Raw genomic sequence first — 20,288 nt, 5'->3', positions numbered from 1 at the left:
TTTTCCACGTCCTCATCAACACGTGTCAGTGGGTCTGGAGGCTCCTGTGACCTCCCATTTCTATCTCCATCATTTACTCCCGACCCCCAATGCCCGTGTCCTCCCAGGAAAGAGTGTCTGCCTCACAGCCACAGGCATACACTCACACAAGCCCCCATGTACACTCATGCACACACGTATACCCACACACACTCCCTCACGCTGACTCACGCTCACACAAACCCCAGCCTGCTGTGCGGGACCCTTTTGGTGCTGACAGCCTGAAGATGCAATCTGGGTTTGACTCCTGGCTCCGCCCCTGCCCCTGCCCCCAAGGTGCTACCTTGGCTGCCCTGGCTGCCCCTGTGGCTCCTACCTGTGAAATGGGGAGGGTCCTAGCGAGCGGGCAGATGTGTCTGCAGCGGGCAGGGGCGGGGGGGCGCTGCTGCTCGAGGAGCATGGCTTCTTCACTGTTAAGGTTTATGATCAGTATTAAGTTTTATTTAATAAGTAACTAATATTAATTAGCACTGCCCCTGCCCCTTTCAGGCCTTTCCTGGGAATCTTGGTCCTCCTCCCCTGCCCTGGGGCCCCCGACTGGGTGATTATCACTTCCAGTTAATCCTCAGCTGCTGCCACCAATTAACACCCTCTGCCATGCCCAGTTGGGGTGGGGGGGCCTGCGTGCCCCTCCTATCTCCACTCCCCTCTTACCAGGCTCCACCCTGCCCCAGCCACCTCCAGCTTCTTTGGGACACATTCTTGGCCTGATGGCTCAGGCTATTTCAGATTCACGGATAAGATGGCAGGAGGTCCTGATCATGCCCCCCTCCCCCCCCCCCCCCCCGCCGCCACTTATCTACCTCCCTGTCTGGTTCTCTCCAGTGGTCCCCTACTCCAGTAAGCTCACCTGGGTTGCCTGGGACAGGGGCCATGTCCCTAGTCCTCTGGATTGAACCTAGATTGAAGGGCTTTGGGGGTCACCCCAAACCCCACCCCCTGCCCATGTAGCACCTTGAGGCCACAGCAGGGGCACTGGAGGGGGTGGTGAGGGCCTGGGAGAGAGTGACACACGATCCAGCTCTGAGTTGTAGCCTTGCTCTGGGCTGGTGGCCAAAGAGGGAGAGGAGAGGAAGACAGAGTGTTTGCAAACAGGGCAGCTGCCAAGAAGGGGCCTGGGTGGAGGGGGGAAGGTGTGAAGGAGAGAGGGGCCCGGCCGGTGACTGGCAGTGGCGCCTGGGTGACTTTCCTCCTGCTCCACACACACATACTCAAGGTCTCGCGGACACACAAACAGGCCCGACGTCCACACGCACGGAGCAAGGTGCGTGCAAACTTCCACCCAGTCCCCTCACACACAGGCTCAGATGCTCGGACACTCGCAACACAATCACATCATCCACAGAGACACAGTCACGCCCTCACCGTCTCCCGCCCCCCCCCCCCCACGGGCTCAGACATTCACAGCCACGCTCCAGGCCAGCTCAGGCTCCTATCCACGGATGGCTCTGACACTCAGTGCCTCTGCTCACACACAGGTCCTTGCAGAAGTAGGCTCACTCACAGACATGCGTGCGGCTGGCCTCTGGCACGCAGCACGGCCACACGGGACCGTTTTCTGCCATTCTTTCCGTCTCTCCCTCCCTCTCTCTCTCTCTCTCTCTCTCTCTTCCTGACAACACGGTCCGGCATGTGCATTGCCCTTCTCTTTCCCAAGGTGACAGACCAACAGCATCATGGAGACCTAGGTGCCAGATGAAGTTGGGTGAGAGAAGAGAGGACACATTATCAAGAGGGCGACAGCCTGGTGTGCAGGCAGAAGAACAGGGCAGCGGGAGTAAGTGAAGCCCAGCCTGGGAGGAGAGAAAGACGGGGCAGGAAGACAGGGACACAAACCAGACGGGTTCGTTTATTGAACACGCATTCCCCGCCCCTTGCTATGGGCCAGGACAGCGACAGCTACGTGGGGGACCCCCCCCAGGACAGGCTGGACCCCTGTCCCCCAGCAGGACACAGACCCACGTGTATGTCACAGAGGGAAGGGGAGCAGAGAGTCAAGACATGCGGCTGCCCGGTGGGGGGTGGGGGGCTTCACTGAGGAGCGGGAGGTGAGGAAATGAGCCACGAGACCACAGGCAAAGGCAACGGCGTTTGCCAAAGCCCCGGGGCAGATGGCGACGGTGACACGGAGGCCCCCCAGGCCACGTGAGGGACACGGAATGCCCACGCAGGAGGAAAGGAAGGCCGAGAGGGGCAAAGAGGTGAGAGGGAAGCCACAAGCCACCCCGTGAAGGCGGAGGAGACCTCAGGATGTGGGGCCCACCCGGCTCCCTTCGAGAGTCTCTGCAGGAAGGTGGGCTCAGGCTGTGCCCGCTCACTCTCCGTCCTCCTGTCCGTCCCCCTCGTCCACCTCCTCAGCCTCCCCCTCCCGCTGCCTCCAGGGACGCCCCAGGTAGTCCTGGACGGAGCCCACGGGGCTCCTCTTGCGGGGACGAGGATCCAGCAGCCCCCACAGGAGACTGTCCGCCGCAGGCGTCAGGCCGAACCAGGGCTGAGGACGGTCCTGGGGCTGGCCGGACGCCTGCCAGATGAGGAAGTCGTCATAGAAGGGGTCGGCCTCGGCCAGGGGCTGGTCCCAGGGGAAGTAGCCGGTGAGGAGGCAGAAGAGCAGGACCCCCAGCGCCCAGGCGTCCAGGGCAGGCTGGATGGGCAGGCCCTCGGGGAGGGGCGGGGGGCAGCAGAGCTCGGGGGCCGTGTAAGGGATGGGCGGCCCGGTCAGGCGCAGCAGGGTCCCGCGGGGCCGCGTGTGGCCGAAGTCGGTCAGTTTGACCCGCTGGCAGGCAGGGTCGCACACCAGCACGTTCTCGGGCTTGACGTCCCGGTACACCAGGCCGCGGGAGTGGATGTGCTCCAGGGCTGAGGCCAGCTGAGCCGCGCAGCGCTGTACGGCCGGCTGCGGGAGGCCCACCTGCGGGGGACCGGCGTCAAGGCCCTCCGCCCCGCCCCGCCCCGCCCAGCCCCAGGGACACCCCGGAGAATGCACGACCTCAGATAAGTCTGCCACGGTGAGGCCCAGCGTGTGACCCCGATGGGCCCAGGGGGCCCTAGTGTGACCCCGTGAGGGCTCATGTGACCCCCATGAGGCTCAGTGAAACCGAGTGAGGCCTGGGGTGAGTCCATGAGGGCCGGTGAATCTCAGTGGGGGATAGTGTCGGTTCTCTCTCCTCCAGGGAGGCTCCATGAGGGGCCTCGGGGGCTACAGTGAGGCTGGGTGAAGCCCAACTCAGTGAGCGCACTCCTGAGCCCCAGAGGGACCCTCGGAGGCCTGCTCGGGGTCTACCTACCCACCTTGGGCTGGATGAAGGTGATGAGGTCCCCACACAGGACAGGCTCCGTCAGGAAGCTGTAGGAGGTGGCGGACTCGATGCCGATGCCGTAGGCCGCTACTATGGCCGAATGTGTGCCCAGCGAGAGGCCCACGCAGAACTCATACAGGAAGCCGCGGAGAGACGTGGAGGCCTTTGGGAGTTCCTTCAGGGCCAGGGTAGTGCCTGGGGGCAGCAGAGACAGGTGTGGAAGGAGTGTGAGAGCCCAGGGTCACCTTGCCAGCCCCTCAGCCCAGACTCGTCCCCACATGCCGTCGCCGTGTCTTCCAATCCCTGCCTCCCTACCCTGCCCGCCCCAGATGGCCACGAAAACACTGCCAGCGGTAATGACCGTAATAATGCAGGCATTCGGTGAGTTTCTGCCCCGCTGTCTCAGAGCGGACGGAGGGGAGCCCCGTAGACCGAACTCAGAACCTCACATGACCTAGTTTGCAAAGCCCCTCATCCCAACAAAACCCCGGGCACAAAAGCCACGTCGAAGGCAGTGGGAGAAAAGACGTCCTGCACTGGGGAATCGATCTGATCAAGGAGGAATCCTAAGGAGGTTGTCACCCATGTAAGCCATTTCCTGGAACGAAGTTCCCCGAAGCCAGGAACTCTGGTGACTTCCATTTTTTGATTCCCCAGCAGCCGTGAGGGCCCAACCTCCTGCATCAGGAGGTCATGCGTGATGGAGAGAGGTCACCTCCTCACCTAAAACGCTGACCATTCTCTTCCCACCCCCCAGCCGGATGCAGCGGCGCCTTTTCTGACCGTCTGCAAGTACCCTGGATTCCCGCCATCATGGCACATGCCACCTTCTATTTTGATGGCACCCGTCCCTCTGCGCTCGCTCTGCGCCGTGAGCCCTCAGGGGCTCTGTGTCTCTACCTTGATGCCCCCACTGCCTCCCAGCGTGGGGCGGGCACCCAGAAGGTCGAATGAAGCAGTGCCCGCCCCCCACATCCCCATTACTGCCGGTGCCTCGACGTTCTGCGACGACTCACGTCTGCATCTCTGTCTGCCTGTCTCTCCGTCATGGGCTGAACCGTGCACCCCCCTCCCCAAATCCTGACGTCGGGGTCCTCATTCCCAGTTTCACAGAACATAACTGTATTTGGAGATAGGGTCTTGAAGAGGTAAAATGAGGTCACAGTCCACCGCGACTGGCGTCCCTATAAAAGGAGGAAGCTGGACAGAGACACGCACATGTGAGGACACTGGGAGAAGACGGCCGTGTGCAAGCCAAGGAGAGAGGCCTCGGAGGAGACTGAGTCTGCCCACACCAGGGTCTCGGACTTCCGGCCCCCACAGGTGTGAGCAAACAAATCCCTATGTTTTCAGCCGCCCTAGTCCGCGGGGCCTTGTCTGGGCCGCCCAAGCACGCCAGTACTGTCTCTGTCCCTATGCGTCCTGGAGCTCCTCCTTGAAGGCAGGGCTGACTCAGATTGATCTCTGGCTTCCAGGCAGCAACCACCCAGGACAGGGCAGAGCCCCCAAGGTGGCCTTGGAAGCCCGAATTGACACCGACTCTGAGTCCATCCATACTGTCCCTGTTTCAGGGGAAGGACAGAGGATGTGTGCACATTGGCAGAAAGGTAACAGACAGGGGGTGAGGGCAGTGTGCCCTGCAGGCCCACTGTGCACCAGCCTTGCTAAGTACCTGGCAGACGGCATGAGTCCGCATCATCCCCATGGCGACCGCTAAGCTGGCCACATGTGAGCGCCAGAGGGAGGGACTCTGTCTTGCTCCCCTTTCTTACCGGCAACTCGAGCCATCGACATATGCTCAGAGAAAAACACAGTCTTTCCAGAGAAGGAATCATCACCCGCATTTCCGAAGGAGGAGGCCGAGGCTCAGAGAGGGTAGGGAACTTCCCAAGAACACACAGCCCGGAAGGGGCAGAGGCAACACTTGGTTCATGTTTACGGACTCCCCGGCCTCGGCTAGCTTCTGCCGGGGCCCAGTCCGCCACCCTCTGCCCCTCCAGTATCTGTCTCCAGGCCCTGGTACCTTTCTGGCGATGGGTGACCAGCAGGACCCGGCCGAAGCGGCCCTGGCCCAGGGGACGCACTTGCTGGTAAAGCTCGTCCACCTCGGCTCGGACCAGGGTCTGGGCACTTAGCGCCATCATGTCCTCTAGCTCCAGGGCTGCCTCCTGGCCCTGCCGGAGCTCCTCTGCCGTGAGGCCCCCTAGGTCCTCCTCGGCCAAGTTCTCCGCAGGCCCCGTCTCCACCTGTTCCTCATCTGACTGTTTGCCGGGCATCTCTGCAGGGCAGAGTAGAGACAGTGACCCAGGGCCGAGGTCCTGCTAGACCTGGGGCCCACGGGACGAGGGGCTGCGAGTCTGGCCTCCTGGGCCTGAGGGAGGAGGGGACTAGGGGGGCGTCTAGACTCCTGGGGCTAGGGGCTCATTGGCACTTCCCACTGTGACTCAGTCTCTCTCTTCATTAGCCGCATCTGAGGAGTGGGGAGACCAGTTGCGGGTTGGGGTGAGGTCAAGCCTAAGGTCACAGATACCTCTTGCCCCTGCCCCCACATCCCTGCGCCACCCAATGGCCCAAGGGTGAAAGATGAACCAGATAACTCGAGACACCCCCCACCTTGTTTCCAAAGCAAACAGACTTGGGCCCTGGGGGTGGATGAGTAGCCTCTTTCGCCTAAGAGCAAACAGGTGTTCTCTGCCTCCAGGGGCTGGGGAGGGCGGCTGCGCACGCCGGGCCGTGGGGACGCTGGGACCTGGATGGGAGCAAGCACTTGGGAGAAGTCCCCAAGTCCTTGAGACGCCTGGGGTCCAGCTCTGACCTTACTCCTCCTCTCTCAGACCCAGGAGTCCTGGCCCCCAGTCCCTCCTCCCTCAGACCCAGGAGTCCTGCCCCAGCCCCTCCTCCCTCAGATTCAGGACTCCAGGCTCCCTCTTCTCTCCTCCCTCAGACCCAGGACTCCAGGCCACCACCCTCCTCCCCGCTCAGACCCAGGACTCCAGTCCCTCCAGCACCTCCTCCCTCAGACCCAGGAGTCCAGACCACCCCCCCCCCCAGCTCCCTCCTCCCTCAGACCGGGAGTCTGGACCACCAGCCCACCCCTCTCCTGAACCTTATATGTCTCACACATCTTTTGACTCCCAGACTCTCTTTCCCTAACACTCAACCACCCTACGGCCTCAAAGTTCAGCCCCGGCCCTCTGAGGGACCTAGGACTGTGGCCAACTGCCCGGCTTCACTATCAGGTGCTGCCCACCTCACGCGGCTTAACCCTTGCCTCCTCCTGACCTGGGCTCCGGCCTCCAAGCCTTACCTTCTCCAAAGCTTGCCCGACCCTTCGCTGCCTGCTGTGGTCAGTGCCCAGCACTAGATCCCATGCCAGCAGAGGCCTGCCCGGGAGCAGACCCCGCCCCCACCTAGGGGGTCGTAGGCCCCGCCCCTGGCCCCGCCCCTTCTACCCCACTGGGGCCAGAGCGACATCGTGTGTTGACTCCTAGAACTGGCTGCTGTCAGAAATGTGTCCCAGACCCAGGCCCCCAGCCCCCTCCTCCCTCAGACCTGGGAGTCCAGGCTCCAGCCCCTCCTCCCTCAGACCTGGGAGCTCAGGCCCCCAGCGCATCCTCCCTCAGACCCAGGAGTCCGGGCTCCCATTCGCCTCCTCCCTCAGATCCAGGAGTCCAGGCCACAAGCCCCTCCTCCCTCAGACCCAGAAGCTCAGGCCCCCAGCCCCTCCTCCCTCAGATCCTCCTCCTTCAGACCCAGGACTCTAGGACCCCAGTGCCCCCTCCCTCAGACCCAGGAGTCCGGGCCACTGTAGAGGATGACATCATTTCTCTAGCTTGCCCCTGCCTTGACCCCACCCAGCTGCCCCATCAATGCCCCATTGACAGGTCAGACACAAGTGTTTGGTGAGGGGTGTCCAGGGGATGAGACACTGGGGTCCTGTTTGGGGAAAGGATGAGACAACGAGATTCCAGAACGATGCAGTGAGAGATGATCTCAGACTTGGGGCAGAGGGGAAGCAGGTGGTGGAGCAACTGGGAAGGGAGGGGAGGGGAGGGGAGGGGAGGGGAGGGGAGGTCTGCGTTCTGAGTCCGAAGACTTTAAAGTTGGAGGGAGGGGGTAGGCAGAATCTCCAGGGTCTGAGGGAGGAGGGGCCGGGGGCCTGGGATGTCACATCTCCTCGCCAGGTTTACAGCAAGAGGACCACTGTGGACTCACTTCATTTTTTTTTTTTTTAATAAACCTTTATTTCAGAATAACTTTAGATTTCCAGAACAGCCTGAAAGATGGTGCTGAGAACTGCCGGGCCGTCCGCCGCTCCCCACCAGGTTGATATCTGACACAGCCAACGACCCCACATTTGTCCAAACAAAGAAATCATCACTCAGACGCCTCCGCCAACAACCTTACGCTGTCCCCGGGTCCAATCCAGGACACCACACTGTGCTTGGTGGACCCACGTGTTTAAGTCTAGAAGGCACGAGGGACAGATTCCCGTGGAGGGAGCAGTTCCCGTTCCTGACTCTGCCGGGTGCCGGGGCCAGATGCACGCAGCCCCTGCCCTGCAGGTGTGAAGCATCATAAGCAAGGGGTACGTGTGCCTGCGTGTGCGTCGTGGGGCACACGGCTCCCAGCCTGGCCCAGGTGAATGCACGGTCTTCCAAAGCAGCTGTGGCCCTCCACATGGACGGCTCTGAGGTCCACACGCCTGGGACAGTCACACACCTTGGTGCTCTGTGCTCGTAGGGAGCCGGCGCAGGGCGCTCGCCATGTGGGAGCGGAAAGGATGTCGAAACGGAAAACAAAAACAAAAACAAGTCCATCCTGGACAGCACAAGAGGTGAGGCCGAAAAAGATGGGAGACACAGGTCACCCGGATAAAAGTTCCCGAGGCTGGAGAGGGCCTGGGGAGAGGTCCACTTCTTGGAGGCACTGAGCTGTGACAACGGCATTCTTGGGGAGGACGCAAGAAGTAGCTGCCGGAAGTGTGTGTGTGTGTGTGTGTGTGTGTGTGTGTGTGTATTTAGGTCCAGAAAGAATGAGTGACTTCCCTAATATGTCACCCAGAGCCCCGGGAAATGGGAGAAGGAGATGAGGTGTCCATCATCAGGTTTCAGTCAGATCCTGAAAGCCCAGATTTAGTGACAGGGACAGTGAGCATCAACCGGGTCTTGGTGGGGATGAGTGACCCCATCAGAAGTCCATGATGAGGATTCAGCATGTCCCTGCACTGCAGAAATGCGTCTGCAGAAACAGTGCCTTCCTTCAAGAAGACACATTCAGGACAGAAGGAAGAGGGGCTGAGGGCCTAGACTCCCGGGTCTGAGGGAGGAGGGGCTGGGTCTCGGGCTCCCGGGTCCTCAGCTGAGAGGGAAATTGTGCGCCCCAGTCCAGCCCTCAGCAGGGTGAGATGCAGTATGTTCCATCCCTATCCTCCCGGGAGCAGCTGTCTCCATCCAGGTGGCCAGGGTTGGGGGAGGGAGGCTGCGGGAGGGGCCTCTGGCCCAGGCTGTGGCCACCTGTCTCAGTCACCTGGTCAGGGAGCTTCCCCATCTGTCCCCATCCTCCTGCCACCTTTGCCCTCCTGCTCCTCCTCCTCCTCCTCCTCTTCCTCCTCTGTCCCCTCTTCCAGGCTTGCTCCCCCCTCTTCCTCCTCCTCCCCATCTTCACCAGACATGTCCCCCAAGCCCCCAGACCCCTCTCTGTTCCTCTCTAACCCCCAGTCATCCCCCAAGAAGTCCAGGACAGCCAGCGGGGGGCTCCTAGTCTCGGGATCCAGGTCTAGAAGCCCCTGGAGCAATGCCAGAGCTGGGGGAGCAAACTGGTCCCAAGGCGGGGGTGGTTGAGGCGGCTGGGGCCTGGTGGTCAGCCAGCCAGCAAAGGCCTCGAACTCGGGGTCAGGGGCCAGTGCCACATCCCAAGGGAAACAGGCAGTGGCAGCGCAGAAGAGAAGCACCCCCAAGCCCCAGGAGTCCACCGCTGGGCGCAGGGGCAGGGTGTCAGGTGGCAGCAAGAGGCAGAGCTCGGGTGGGGCGGAGGGCAGTGGCCCTGGTGGGGCAGGGGTTGGACTGCCCTCGGGCCGGGTCAGACCTAGGTCACCTAGGGCCACACGGCTGCAGACAGGGTCAAAGACCAGCACGTTGTCTGGCTTGACATCCGCATGGACCAGCCCCCGGCCATGGAGGAAGTCTAGGGCTCCGGCTAGCTGGGCCACCACCCTCTTCACCAGCAGCTCTGGGAGGCCCTGGGGTCAAGGAGAGATGAAAGTCAGGCTCCTTCTTTATTTTGGTTCTTGGGGTTCAAGAATTCAGAACCTCAGACCAGTGGCTACCTCTAGTGTCTCCACTGCACCCTAACACCTTCTCCAGATTATCCTCAGCCACAATCTGCAGCCGCCCTGCACTCTAACCCCCACGTATGTCGTCACTGGAACCCCAGACTGAACCAGAAGCTCTTTTAGCTTCCACCAAGGTTTCTCCTAACCCTGATACTCAGACCCACTCCTTACATTTCTTATCTCCTCTAGCCCTACCACCCAGATCTCCAATGGGAACCCAAATCTCATATTTTATCCTAATCTTAGTCCCTACTAATTTAGATCCTGTATCTAACTCAGACCCCAATCTAAAGTCAGTTTATTTCATCAGTCAATTGAGAAATCTATCTGTCAAGCTAGCCGGGCAGCTAGTCAGCAATCCATCCATCCAACCTCTCATCCAGTCAACATTCTACACAGCAGGGTTTCTGCTTAACATCCTTTCCACCAGCAAGTCAGCAATCCAGTGATTTATTCAAATATTTAATAACCAAAATCCATCCATTCTTCCTTGCTTCCTTCCATGTATCTACCATCCACCCATCCACCCATCCACCCATCCACCCATCCATCCATCCGTCCATCCATCCATCCATCCACCCATACATCCTTCAATCCATCCATCCACCCATCCACCCACCCACCCACCCATCCATCCATCCATCCGTCCATCCATCCGTCCATCCATCCATCCATCCATCCATCCATCCATCCATCCTTCAATCCATCCATCCACCCATCCACCCATCCATCCATCCATCCATCCATCCGTCCATCCGTCCATCCACCCACCCATCCATCCATCCATCCGTCCGTCCATCCATCCGTCCGTCCATCCATCCATCCATCCATCCATCCGTCCATCCATCCGTCCATCCATCCATCCGTCCGTCCACCCACCCATCCATCCATCCATCCGTCCGTCCACTCATCCACCCACCCATCCATCCATCCATCCGTCCATCCATCTGTCCGTCCATCCATCCGTCCATCCATCCATCCACCCACCCATCCATCCATCCGTCCATCCATCCATCCATCCACCTACCCACCCACCCATCGCTCCCTCCATCCATCCGTCCATCCACCCACCCATCCATCCATCCATTCATCTGTCTCCCTCCCTTCTCTTTTTCCATCTGTTTATCTCCAACCCTATCTCAAATCCAAAATCTATTCTTAAAGATGGTCTCACTCTAATCTTCAAACTCATGTGCCCCCAGAATCTCATGGATTCAGTCCTGACCTGGTCTCCTCACCAGAGGAAACCTCAGTACAGCCCATCTCCAACTCAGTCTGTATACCTATCCTTACCCATCCCTGTCTCGCTCTGCAACCCCATCAATACTTTTCACACCCATTACCATTCTATAATCAAACATAAACTCAACCCACCCAACTTCACCCACTCCCACACTCCCAACCCCAGTGCCAATTAAAATCCCACTCCTAACTTCATCCCCAACCCCAAATCCAACCCCCTGCCCGTGCAAACTTGCGTTGAGTGGTCGGGTGGCTTAAGGTTAGAGTTAGGCATGGGATTGCACTGACAATTAGAAATAAGGAGGTTGTCTGGGGGCTTAGGACAGAGCGAGCTTGAAGACGGATTTGGGTGTCAGGATTGGTGATAGGAGTGGGTTAGGGACAGAGTTGTACATGGGATAAGCAGTCCGGACCTTTGTTCCCAACCTGCCTCACCCGTTCCTGCAGCATCCCGCTGAGGTCTCCATATGGTGCATACTCCTGGGCAAAGGCAAAGTGTCGGGGGGTCTGCAGGGGTCCTGCTAGGGTCTGGAGTAAGCCTGGGTGTGATGAGACACAGCGGCCCACACAGAACTCTCTCAGAAAGGTGGTTCTCAGGACCATGTCTCGACGCAGGAGCTTCAGGGCCACAGCAGGACCTGCCGGGGAAATGGGTGCAGAAGGGAACTCAGGGAGCCCTGATCTTTGCTGTGGGGCCTTAGGCAAACTGCCTAACCTCTCTGAGCCTCAGATGTTTCATGTGCAAAAACAAGAGTGGCAGTGTCTGACCTCTCTGTGCTTCCAGTTTGTCCTTGTATGAAGTAGGGCTTGAAGGTGACCTTCCCTGAGACTCTTCCTGCTCTGTGTGGCCTTGCACAACGGTCTTACCCTCTCTGAGCCTCAGTTTTGTCTCGAATAAAGTAGGGGACGTGGTGACTTGAGTTCCAATCCAAGCTGCCTTCCTGCCTTGCTGCGTGGCCTCAGGAAAGTCTCTTACCTTCTTTGGATGAGCTCTGTTTATTGGAGGACCAAAGAGCTCTTAACTTTCTGAGAACCCCCATCCAGATGAAGGGCTCCCATCATCTCCTGAGGATACTCCTTGTCTCAGTGGCTTCTGAGAACCCTATTATGGGGAAGTTCTAGGGTCTGCCCTTTGGTGGTCCAACTCACCTCCTTGGCGAGGCCGGGCAAGGAGTACGCGGCCATAGGAGCCAGAGCCAAGCGTTCGGATGAGGCGGTACTGAACACGCAGATTTCTCAGTGGGGTCACCCTGGTGGCTGTCAGCTCCACAAGCCGTTGGAGGGCCATAGCTGTGTCCTCCTGTAGGAGAGGAGTAGAAGTGGGGAGGGGGTGAGTCTGGGGCCCACTGAGAGCAGTGGGGGAAATTGGAGGCCCAGCCCAGGGCTGATGTGGGGTGCCAGGGTTATAGGGTCATTGTCCCCGGGGAGGAGGATGAGTCATAATGACTCACTGGCCTTAGGGCCACCTGTTTTTGCGTCCTAGCGGGGTTAAGGGTGATTGTCTCGGAGACCCTGCCCACCTCCATCAGTGGGAACCACCAGGAGCCCCCCGCCCAGGTTGGGACTGCGCCCTCAGCCGACACAACCCCCACCCCACCCGATTCTCTCTCCATCCTCCTCATCCAGTGCTTTGTTCTTTCTTTCTGAGCCTATTTCCCTGGCAGCCTCGGTCTTGCTGTGTATCCTTGGGTTTGCGTCATTCTGGGTCTCTGATGTTTCTGTTTCCCGGTCTCTTCCATTGCTCTCTGTGTCTGCTCACTGTCCCTCCGCGTGTCTATCTCCGACTCTGTTTTTCTGCATCTCTGTCTGCCTTTCCCTCGTCTCCCGGCTCTCACCTCTGGGTCCCCATCCTCATGGTTCTCGGGGTCCCTTAGCTCCATGTCAGGGTCCCCTGGTGTCAGCTGGCCCTTGAGCAAGCACCTCCTGTCTGGGTCCAGAGAGCCCCACCGGCCCCACAGGCCCAACAGAGCTGAGATCTAGAGCCCGTGTCAAAGGGCCTGTCTCGATCTCCCCCTGCCTGGTCAGGATTTCTGGGACATCCTCCGCCCGACTTTTGCCTCCTTGTCGGCCCTGGTCTCTGTGTGTCCGTCTGTATTATCCTGTCGACCTCTCTCTCCCTCTCAAACCTCCTTGCCCTCTCTGACCTCGCAGTATCGTTGCTTCTGTGTGATTATCTTTCTCAGTCTCTCTCTCCTCCCTCCCTGTCCCGGCTCTCAGGCCTCAGGGTGGGTCTCCCTGTCCCTTCTCTCGTCCCCACTGTTGTCCCCACTGTCTGTCATTCAGGATAGTCCACACTCCGTGGCCCCCCGTTCTTCCCTGTCTCTACTTTTCTGTTCTCCCGCTCGGCCTCACTCTGGCCTGCTCTCCCGAGTGTCTCTCTGTCTCACTCCTCCTGCCTTTGTTCCTGACTCTCTCTCTCAGAGCCTTTGTCCCTCCCTTTCTCTGAGCCCGGGACAGGGGTGTGTGTGACAGCTCAGAGACATCCTGTCCCCCCCACACCCCTCCCTCACCCCCTCTGACCCGCTGCCCCCCTCCCTCCCCCTTCCAAACTTAGACCAGCTTGGACTCTGGGCTCTGGTCCCAGGACAGAGGGGACAAAACGTATTGTGAACCCCCAAGGGCCAGGCCTGAGGGCAGTGGGAAAAGGGGAGACAGGCCCCTTCACATACCTTACTTGGGATGGGATATCCAGAGCTCCGTGCATTCTGTCTTCCTCCATGGGATGGGGGTCTGGCCTCCAGGAACCAGAGAGACCATTCCCAAAGTCCCGTTCTTTAATACTGAGTCCCCAGCCCCCTCCTGCCTCGGACCAGGAGGAGTTCAGACCCTCAGCCTCCTCCTCCCTCAGACCAGGAGTCCAGGCCCCCAGTCCCTCCTCCCTCAGACCAGGAGTCCAGGCCCCCAGTCCCTCCTCCCTCAGACCAGGAGTCCAGGCTCCCAGCCCCTCCTCCCTCAGACCCAGGAGTCCAGACTCCAAACCCTCCTCCCTCAGACCCAGGAGTCCAGACCCCGCAACCCCCTCCTCCCTCAGACCCAGAAGTCCAGGCACCCAGACCCTCCTTCCTCAAACCCAGGAGTCCAGGCCCCCAGTCCCTCCTCCTTCAGACCCAGGAGTCCAGACTCCAGACCCTCCTCCCTCAGACCAGGTTGTCCAGAACCCAGCCCCTCCACCCTCAGACCCAAGACTCCAGGCCCCTAGTCTCCTCCTCCCTCAGACCTAGGAGTCCTGGCTTCTCTTCCCTCAGACCCAGGAGTCCTGCCCCCAGCCCCTCCTCCCTCAGACCAGGTTGTCCAGAACCCAGCCCCTCCTCCTTCAGACCCAGGAGTCCTGCCCCCCAGCCCCTCCTCCCTCAGACCCAGGAATCCAGACCCCCAGCCCCTCCTCCCTCAGACCCAGGGGCTCTAATAGCCAAGAGATGCACCGGGCAAAAGGACTTCTTTCCTGGCCTCAGCATCTGCTCTGAGCCTGGCTCCGTGCAGGGCGTGGGGTGGGGCTTTACCCTGGATCCTCCCAGCCATCCAAAAAAGGATGGACATTTAGCCCCAGTTTTCAGAGCAGGAAACTGAGGTTCTGAGCTGGGATCACCTTACACAAGGTCACAGGGGGAGGAGGAGATCGTGGGACCTGAGCCAGGTCCGAGTGACTCACAGCCCTGTTGTGTGCCCAACTCGGTTTCACTACTACTACAGCCCTGCTATTAATAAAGACACAGCAACAACGTTACCCAGACTCTGGAAGGATCCTGAGAAACTGGCTACGGCGGCGTTGCCCCTGGGAACCCGGGAGGGGGAGGGGGAGGGGGGCGGTGCTGGCAGAGAGAGAGGCAGAGAGAGAACTCTTCCCTCTTTGATTTTTTTTTTGGGGGGGGGGCGTTGGTTGTGAAAAGTTGCAAACATGCAGAAACATCGAAAGAATGCCACCCTGACCAGACTTTACATGTTCACTTTCTTCAGCACTCTCTTTTTTTTGGGGGGGAATGAAGTATTTTAAAGTAAATTACAGCCTAGGGATATCTTTCTGGGTTCAGGGGTATGCTGCTGGTGTTTGCTTTCAAATATCCCAGCGAGAGAAAATCCAAGAATGCATGGAGGGTTGGAGTGGGGGGGGGGGGAATGCCGAGACAGGAAGGGGACTTGGGCGCGTGGCTCAGCGAGAAAAAAGGGATTTCTTTCACTCTTTAGTTCTGGTTATGCTGGACATTTTTCCTCCTAAAGAGCTAAGAGTCGCCAAATACACCGCAAGTGTCATAAGAAATTCTTGCAACACTGGGGTTGACATCTCTATGAAAGCAAGGATCATTTCCAGGTCAAGTGCAATGCTATTATGATTGCTTCTAATAGCATTAGCAATAATTCCTTAAAACCAGCTCAGAGGCAGTCTTATTCCCTTTCCCCCTGTTTGTCCAAACAAGTCCCCTATTCCTGCTGCCGTTGGGTCCGTAATCAGTGTCAACACACAGCTTTGGGGGAACTTGTCATTGCCGTGCCTTTCATCCTGTGGATTTTTTTTTCCCCCACAGCGTATGTTACCTATTCAAAAACCAAAGCTGAAATGAATAAATACAGTGGTGACTATTCAATGCTTATCAGATGCCAAATGCCAGGCTCTGGCCTTTTTTTTTTTTTTTTTTAATTCAAGATTGTGGAGTCCTCCCTACAAGCTCTGGACGGGTACAGTGATGCTTTCCAATGTACTGGTGGGGAAACTGAGGCCAGGAGCAGCGGAGCCATTGGCCAGCAGACAGAGCCTGGGCCAGGACTCCGTGCGGCTCTGAGGACTCCAGGCCGCTCTCCGCTCCCTGCCCAGGTAGCTTGAGTGAGCCAGAGCCCCGGTGTCCCAGCAGAGCTGAGCTTCTCCACTGCCCACTAGGACCGGACTTGGGGCCGGATGTGTGCACGCAGGGGGCCGAGGGGACTCTGCAGCTGTTCCTCCTGGGTCTCCTGGGAGGGGGGTGAGAGGGGACGCTGGTGCAGGGCTCTGGCTCTCCCCAGCCCCCTGACGGGCTCACCGATGATCCGGGGAGCTTTGCACTTCCCCATTTAGCAACGCCACCCCACAGGGTCACCCGGGGTGACCCAGAGGAGGCAGGTGTGGGTGGGGGAGGCTCCAGTCCCGGCCCCGCGAGGCACACGCCCCTCATCAAAGCTGGCCTCTAGGCCTCCCGCCTGCCCTCTCCTGTGTCTCCTGTCTGCCAGTCCCCAAGGGCTCCTCCGGTGACTGTCCTCCCGGCTCAGTCCCTCCTGGCTGAGTGAGTGAGTACTCCTCGACAAGCGTCCAAATGCCCCCGTACCTCAGCGTCCTCCTAATGAAATGGGAGTAATTGCACATTCTACCCAGAGCATTATTGTTAAAGAAACACTTGACATGCTATATTTTAAATATGTCATATATCGTATATAATAATCTATGGAATATACATGACCATGTGTATAATTATATTATGTATTATACATATCATTATCTATTATATAGAGTATATATCTTATATATATAATATATATATTAAGTTTTTATTTATTTATTTTGAGAGAGAGAGAGAGGCAGAGAGAGAGAGAGAGAGAGAGAGGGAGAAAGAATCCCAAGCAGGCTCCACGCTGTCAGTACAGAGCCCGATATCGGGCTTGAACCCATTAACCGTGAGACCATGGCCTAAGCCGAAATCAAGAGTCGGATGCTCAACAGATTGAGTCACTCGGGTGCCCTGTTATTATTATTTTTTTTTATGTTTATTTATTTTTGAGAGACAGAGCACGAGCAGGGGAGGGGCAGAGAGAGAAGGAGACACAGAATCCGAAGCAGGCTCCAGGCTCCGAGCTGTCAGCACAGAGCCTGACTCAGGGCTTGAACTCATGGACCGCAAGATCGTGCCCGGAGCCAAAGTCAGACACTGTAACCGACTGGGCCACCCAGTCGTCCTAGGTGCCCTGTTATTCATTTCAAAATGCATTTGTGGGCGCCTGGGTGGCTCAGCTGGTTAAGCGACCGACTCTTGGTTTCTGCTCAGGTCATGGTCTCGCAGCTCATGAGGTCAGGCTCCTTGCTAACAATGCCGAGCCAGCTTGGGATTCCCTCTCTCCCTCTCTCTGCTCCTCCCTCGCTCCTCCCTCTCGCTCCCTCGCTCTCACAGTAAATAAATAAATAAAACTTAAAAATGCATTTGCTACATACGTATATACGTATAACTGCTGTAGCCTGTCTCCTTGCATGTTGTTAAATGTTGCATGAATAGTATCACGTCTGTGACCTTCTGCAGCTTGCTTTTGTTTGTGAGTTTCATCTGCACCCGGTACTTGGAGCTCAAGCTCTTTCCCTTGCAAAGATGTTGCATATTCTAGTGTATGAACACGCACTCGTTGATGGACCCGTTCTTCCGATGAGGGACACTTTACCTTTCCTCCAATATTGTGCTCTTTCAAGCAGGGTTGCAAAAAATATTTGCAGACACGTTGCCTTGTGCTCAAGGGCCCACTTTCTCTGGTCCTGCCGCATGCTCTCCAAGGCGGTTGTATCTGGCATTGACCTTTTGTTGTTATTTTTTTGAGTTCACAGGCCCCTTTGAGAATCTGAAGAAAGACATAGAGACTTGCACTGCCCAACACAGAAGCCACCAGCCACGTGTGGCTCTTAAGCACTTGAAACGTGGCTGGTCCAAATTGAGAACTCCTGTGAGTGTCAAATTGACCTTGGATTTCAAAGACTTAGCACCAAAAAGAGAATGTAAACGATCTCCCTGATGGTTTTCATATTAATTGCATGATGACCTGATAATGTTTGGGATGTACGGTCGATCGCGCCAATCGTGGATTTCGTGTTTGCAAACTCGCCTACCCCCTAAAAATTTTCTGTAGCCCTCATATCAAGTCCCGGCACTCTGATGGGCGTCTGCGGGGCTGCGAAAGATCTGAGCCACTGACACCCACGTTCCCAGCTGTGGCGGTGCACGGAGACCCTCTGCCTTCTTGCCTCACCTCTCGCCCTGTTAACAAGTGTCCTTTCTGCAGCCTGGTTATTGCCACATTGTCCGCAGTCTGGTGCCTTTCGTGGCTGATTTTGCGGCTTAAACTGGCCCCCACACACAACGCTGTAGTGCTGTCTGGTGCTCCTGAGCTCGAGGAGGCTGTGATGTGCCTTTCAGAGAAATATCTGTGTTAGGTAAGCTTCGTTCGGGGGCATGAGTTCCCTGGGCTGGTGGCTGGGATTTAAATGTTAGCGAATCAACAATATATCGGAAGTGAGGCGTCTTTACACAGAACACACGTAAAACAAGCTTGCGTGTTGATCCGTTAACGAAAATACTATGACTTGGGCTCCCAGGAACCTAATCCCGTATCCCCACCCCGGGGGGCAATGGTTCCATATTCACTAATCCAGCATTCACTTCATAGACCACAACTGGCACGAATACGGAGAATCAACTGTGTCAAGTAACTCCAGTAACAAAGAGACACTAAATTAAATGAAATAAAACATCAAAATTATTTTTGCCTTGTTTCTTCTTTTACTATTGGAAGAACGGAGGCACAATTGGGCAGACAGCATCCAGGATTACTGACCCTGCTGGATCTCCCTAGAAGTCTAGAGACCATGGGTTAAAAATCATTGCTTTCTCCATGTCTACGGGGCTTCAGGGCAAGGTCCCTCACTTATGTGGACCACATATGGACCACCTTCCTCCTGGCCTCCTGTCTCTCCCCCCTGGAGGTCTCACCCACCACCCCAAACACATCTGATACCCAGACACTGTCCCTCTCCTTCTCATTAGCCTCCCATGGCTCCCTATTACCCTTGGGATCGAGTCCAAGCTCCCCAGCCTGGCCTCTGAGCCCTTCTGGAGTTGGAATTTGCATCTTATCTGCCGCCCCGCCCTATCGCACCCGACACCAGAGTTGCACTTACGGTCCCCTGGAGCCGGCTGGATTCTCTCGCCCTGTCCTCAGGAAATGTGTGTGGAATGAGACTGACGGATGGCCGGGGTGCACTTGTAATGGCTTCGTAAATCCCGCGTGATTAACGATAATTATAGCAGCATTTACTGAACTCTGTGTATTACCAGCCCCTGTGCTAATCCTCACAGCAGTCGGGAAAGGTAGGCCCTATTATTAGCTCCGTTTTATAGTTGAGGGAAGGGAGACTCTCACAGAGATTAAATCTCTTGCTCTGTGTCCCGCTCGCTCGGGGTCAACGGCACAGTTGGACTCCACCTGTCACCCCCACCCCCTCCCCCGGCCGCTCTGCGGTGTAGAGATGTTTGCAGGCCAGGAGCTAGGGACCGATGCACGTCAAGGTTGCTGAGTTCTCGTTTCCACTCAAATTCAACACGCGTTTCCCGGGGACTGAGCTGGTGCAAAACCCAGCAGATGGGTTCTGTCCCTGCCGGGGGCGGGGGAGGAGTCTAGAAAGTGGCCTGGACACGGATGTAAGCAATCATGAAACAAGGTGTTATCTGTTCTCATGGAGGTGACGGAGCGGGGCCCAGAGGTGATTCTGAAAAGTCCTGATGGGACGACGGGCTGGGGAGAAGGAGGCCTCTGAGCAGAGGCCCGTCCTATCTGGGATTCCAATTAAGACAGGGGCGCCTGGGTGGCTCAGTCGGTTAAGCGGCCGACTTCGGCTCAGGTCACGATCTCGCGGTCCGTGAGTTCGAGCCCCGCGTCGGGCTCTGGGCTGATGGCTCGGAGCCTGGAGCCTGTTTCGGATTCTGTGTCTCCCTCTCTCTCTGCCCCTCCCCCGTTCATGCTCTGTCTCTCGCTGTCTCAAAAATAAATAAACATTAAAAAAAATTTTTTTTTTAAATAAAAGAAAACAAAACCAATTAAGACAAACAGATGAAGTGGATAACTGGGGAGTGCCTACCCAGTATGATGTATCAGGCGGAATTGCAGGTTCTGGGGATACAGCCGAGAGTGAGAGGAGCAACAATCCTTGTCCTCAAAGGCAAATCCAGAGACTGGAATCGGATGAGTGGTTGCCCAAGGCTTGGAGGGGACGGGGTGAGACAATCCTTCGAGGGGGTCTTTCGGTGGGGGTGGGGGGGTGGGGGGACAGGAGTGTTCTAAAATTGATCATAGTGGGGCGCCTGGGTGGCTCAGTCCGTTGAGAATCTGACCGGCTCAGGTCACGATCTCGCGGTCCGTGAGTTCGAGCCCCGCGTCGGGCTCTGGGCTGACAGCTCAGAGCCTGCAGCCTGCTTCCGATTCTGTGTCTCCCTCTCTCGCTGCCCCTCTCCTGCTCTCTCTCTCAACAGATGAAATGTGTGGTGTGAGAACAATATCTCGATAAGGGAATCGAACAAAGCCCGTGCTCTGGCGGAGCACGTGTCCCAGCGGGTGCCCAGTGAACGTGGCAGAGTGGACACCCAGCTCAGTTGAGCTTCCCC

General features: G+C 57.4%; 2 protein-coding genes across 4 annotated transcripts; both read right to left on the bottom strand.

Annotated features, from left to right (window-relative positions):
* Positions 1-1,868: 1,868 nt before the first annotated feature.
* On the bottom strand, positions 1,869-6,711 carry SBK2 (SH3 domain binding kinase family member 2). Of its 3 annotated transcripts, XM_042920227.1 has the most exons (5): positions 6,643-6,711; positions 5,949-6,101; positions 5,359-5,613; positions 3,328-3,530; positions 1,869-2,947 (listed from the first exon to the last, which is right to left on the bottom strand). In XM_042920227.1, exons 3-5 carry the CDS (start codon positions 5,609-5,611, stop codon positions 2,354-2,356), a joined length of 1,050 nt encoding a protein of 349 aa, XP_042776161.1. In that variant the 5' UTR covers positions 5,612-5,613; positions 5,949-6,101; positions 6,643-6,711; the 3' UTR covers positions 1,869-2,353. The 3 variants fall into 3 exon arrangements, with proteins under 3 accessions (XP_042776161.1, XP_042776162.1, XP_042776164.1); XM_042920228.1 differs by lacking the exon at positions 5,949-6,101 and having other exon boundaries at positions 6,643-6,705; XM_042920230.1 differs by lacking the exon at positions 5,949-6,101 and having other exon boundaries at positions 6,586-6,680.
* A 2,062-nt stretch (positions 6,712-8,773) lies between these two features.
* SBK3 (SH3 domain binding kinase family member 3) lies at positions 8,774-12,201 on the bottom strand. The gene is made up of 3 exons (XM_042920231.1): positions 12,061-12,201; positions 11,347-11,549; positions 8,774-9,576 (listed from the first exon to the last, which is right to left on the bottom strand). The coding sequence occupies exons 1-3, from the start codon at positions 12,197-12,199 to the stop codon at positions 8,869-8,871; spliced, it is 1,050 nt and encodes a 349-aa protein (XP_042776165.1). The 5' UTR covers positions 12,200-12,201; the 3' UTR covers positions 8,774-8,868.
* Positions 12,202-20,288: the final 8,087 nt, after the last annotated feature.

This window comes from Panthera leo, chromosome E2 (genome assembly GCF_018350215.1).
Source record: "Panthera leo isolate Ple1 chromosome E2, P.leo_Ple1_pat1.1, whole genome shotgun sequence".
In the NCBI taxonomy this organism is placed as follows: domain Eukaryota; kingdom Metazoa; phylum Chordata; class Mammalia; order Carnivora; family Felidae; genus Panthera; species Panthera leo.
The sequence above is the reverse complement of the archived record's forward strand: the minus strand, read 5'-3'. Positions and strand labels throughout refer to the sequence as shown.

Bases quoted from the DNA above. Each gene is read 5' to 3' on its own strand.
- SBK2 (XM_042920227.1), bottom strand. From the start codon at position 5,611: ATGCCCGGCAAACAGTCAGATGAGGAACAGGTGGAGACGGGGCCTGCG. The intron at 3,531-5,358 runs GTACCAGGGCCT...TGCTGCCCCCAG, and splicing joins GGTCACCCATCGCCAGAAAG to GCACTACCCTGGCCCTGAAG. The intron at 2,948-3,327 runs GTGGGTAGGTAG...GGTCCCCCGCAG, and splicing joins TCACCTTCATCCAGCCCAAG to GTGGGCCTCCCGCAGCCGGC.
- SBK3 (XM_042920231.1), bottom strand. From the start codon at position 12,199: ATGGCCCTCCAACGGCTTGTGGAGCTGACAGCCACCAGGGTGACCCCA. The intron at 11,550-12,060 runs GTGAGTTGGACC...TTTCCCCGGCAG, and splicing joins TGCCCGGCCTCGCCAAGGAG to GTCCTGCTGTGGCCCTGAAG. The intron at 9,577-11,346 runs GTGAGGCAGGTT...CCTTGACCCCAG, and splicing joins GCGGGATGCTGCAGGAACGG to GGCCTCCCAGAGCTGCTGGT.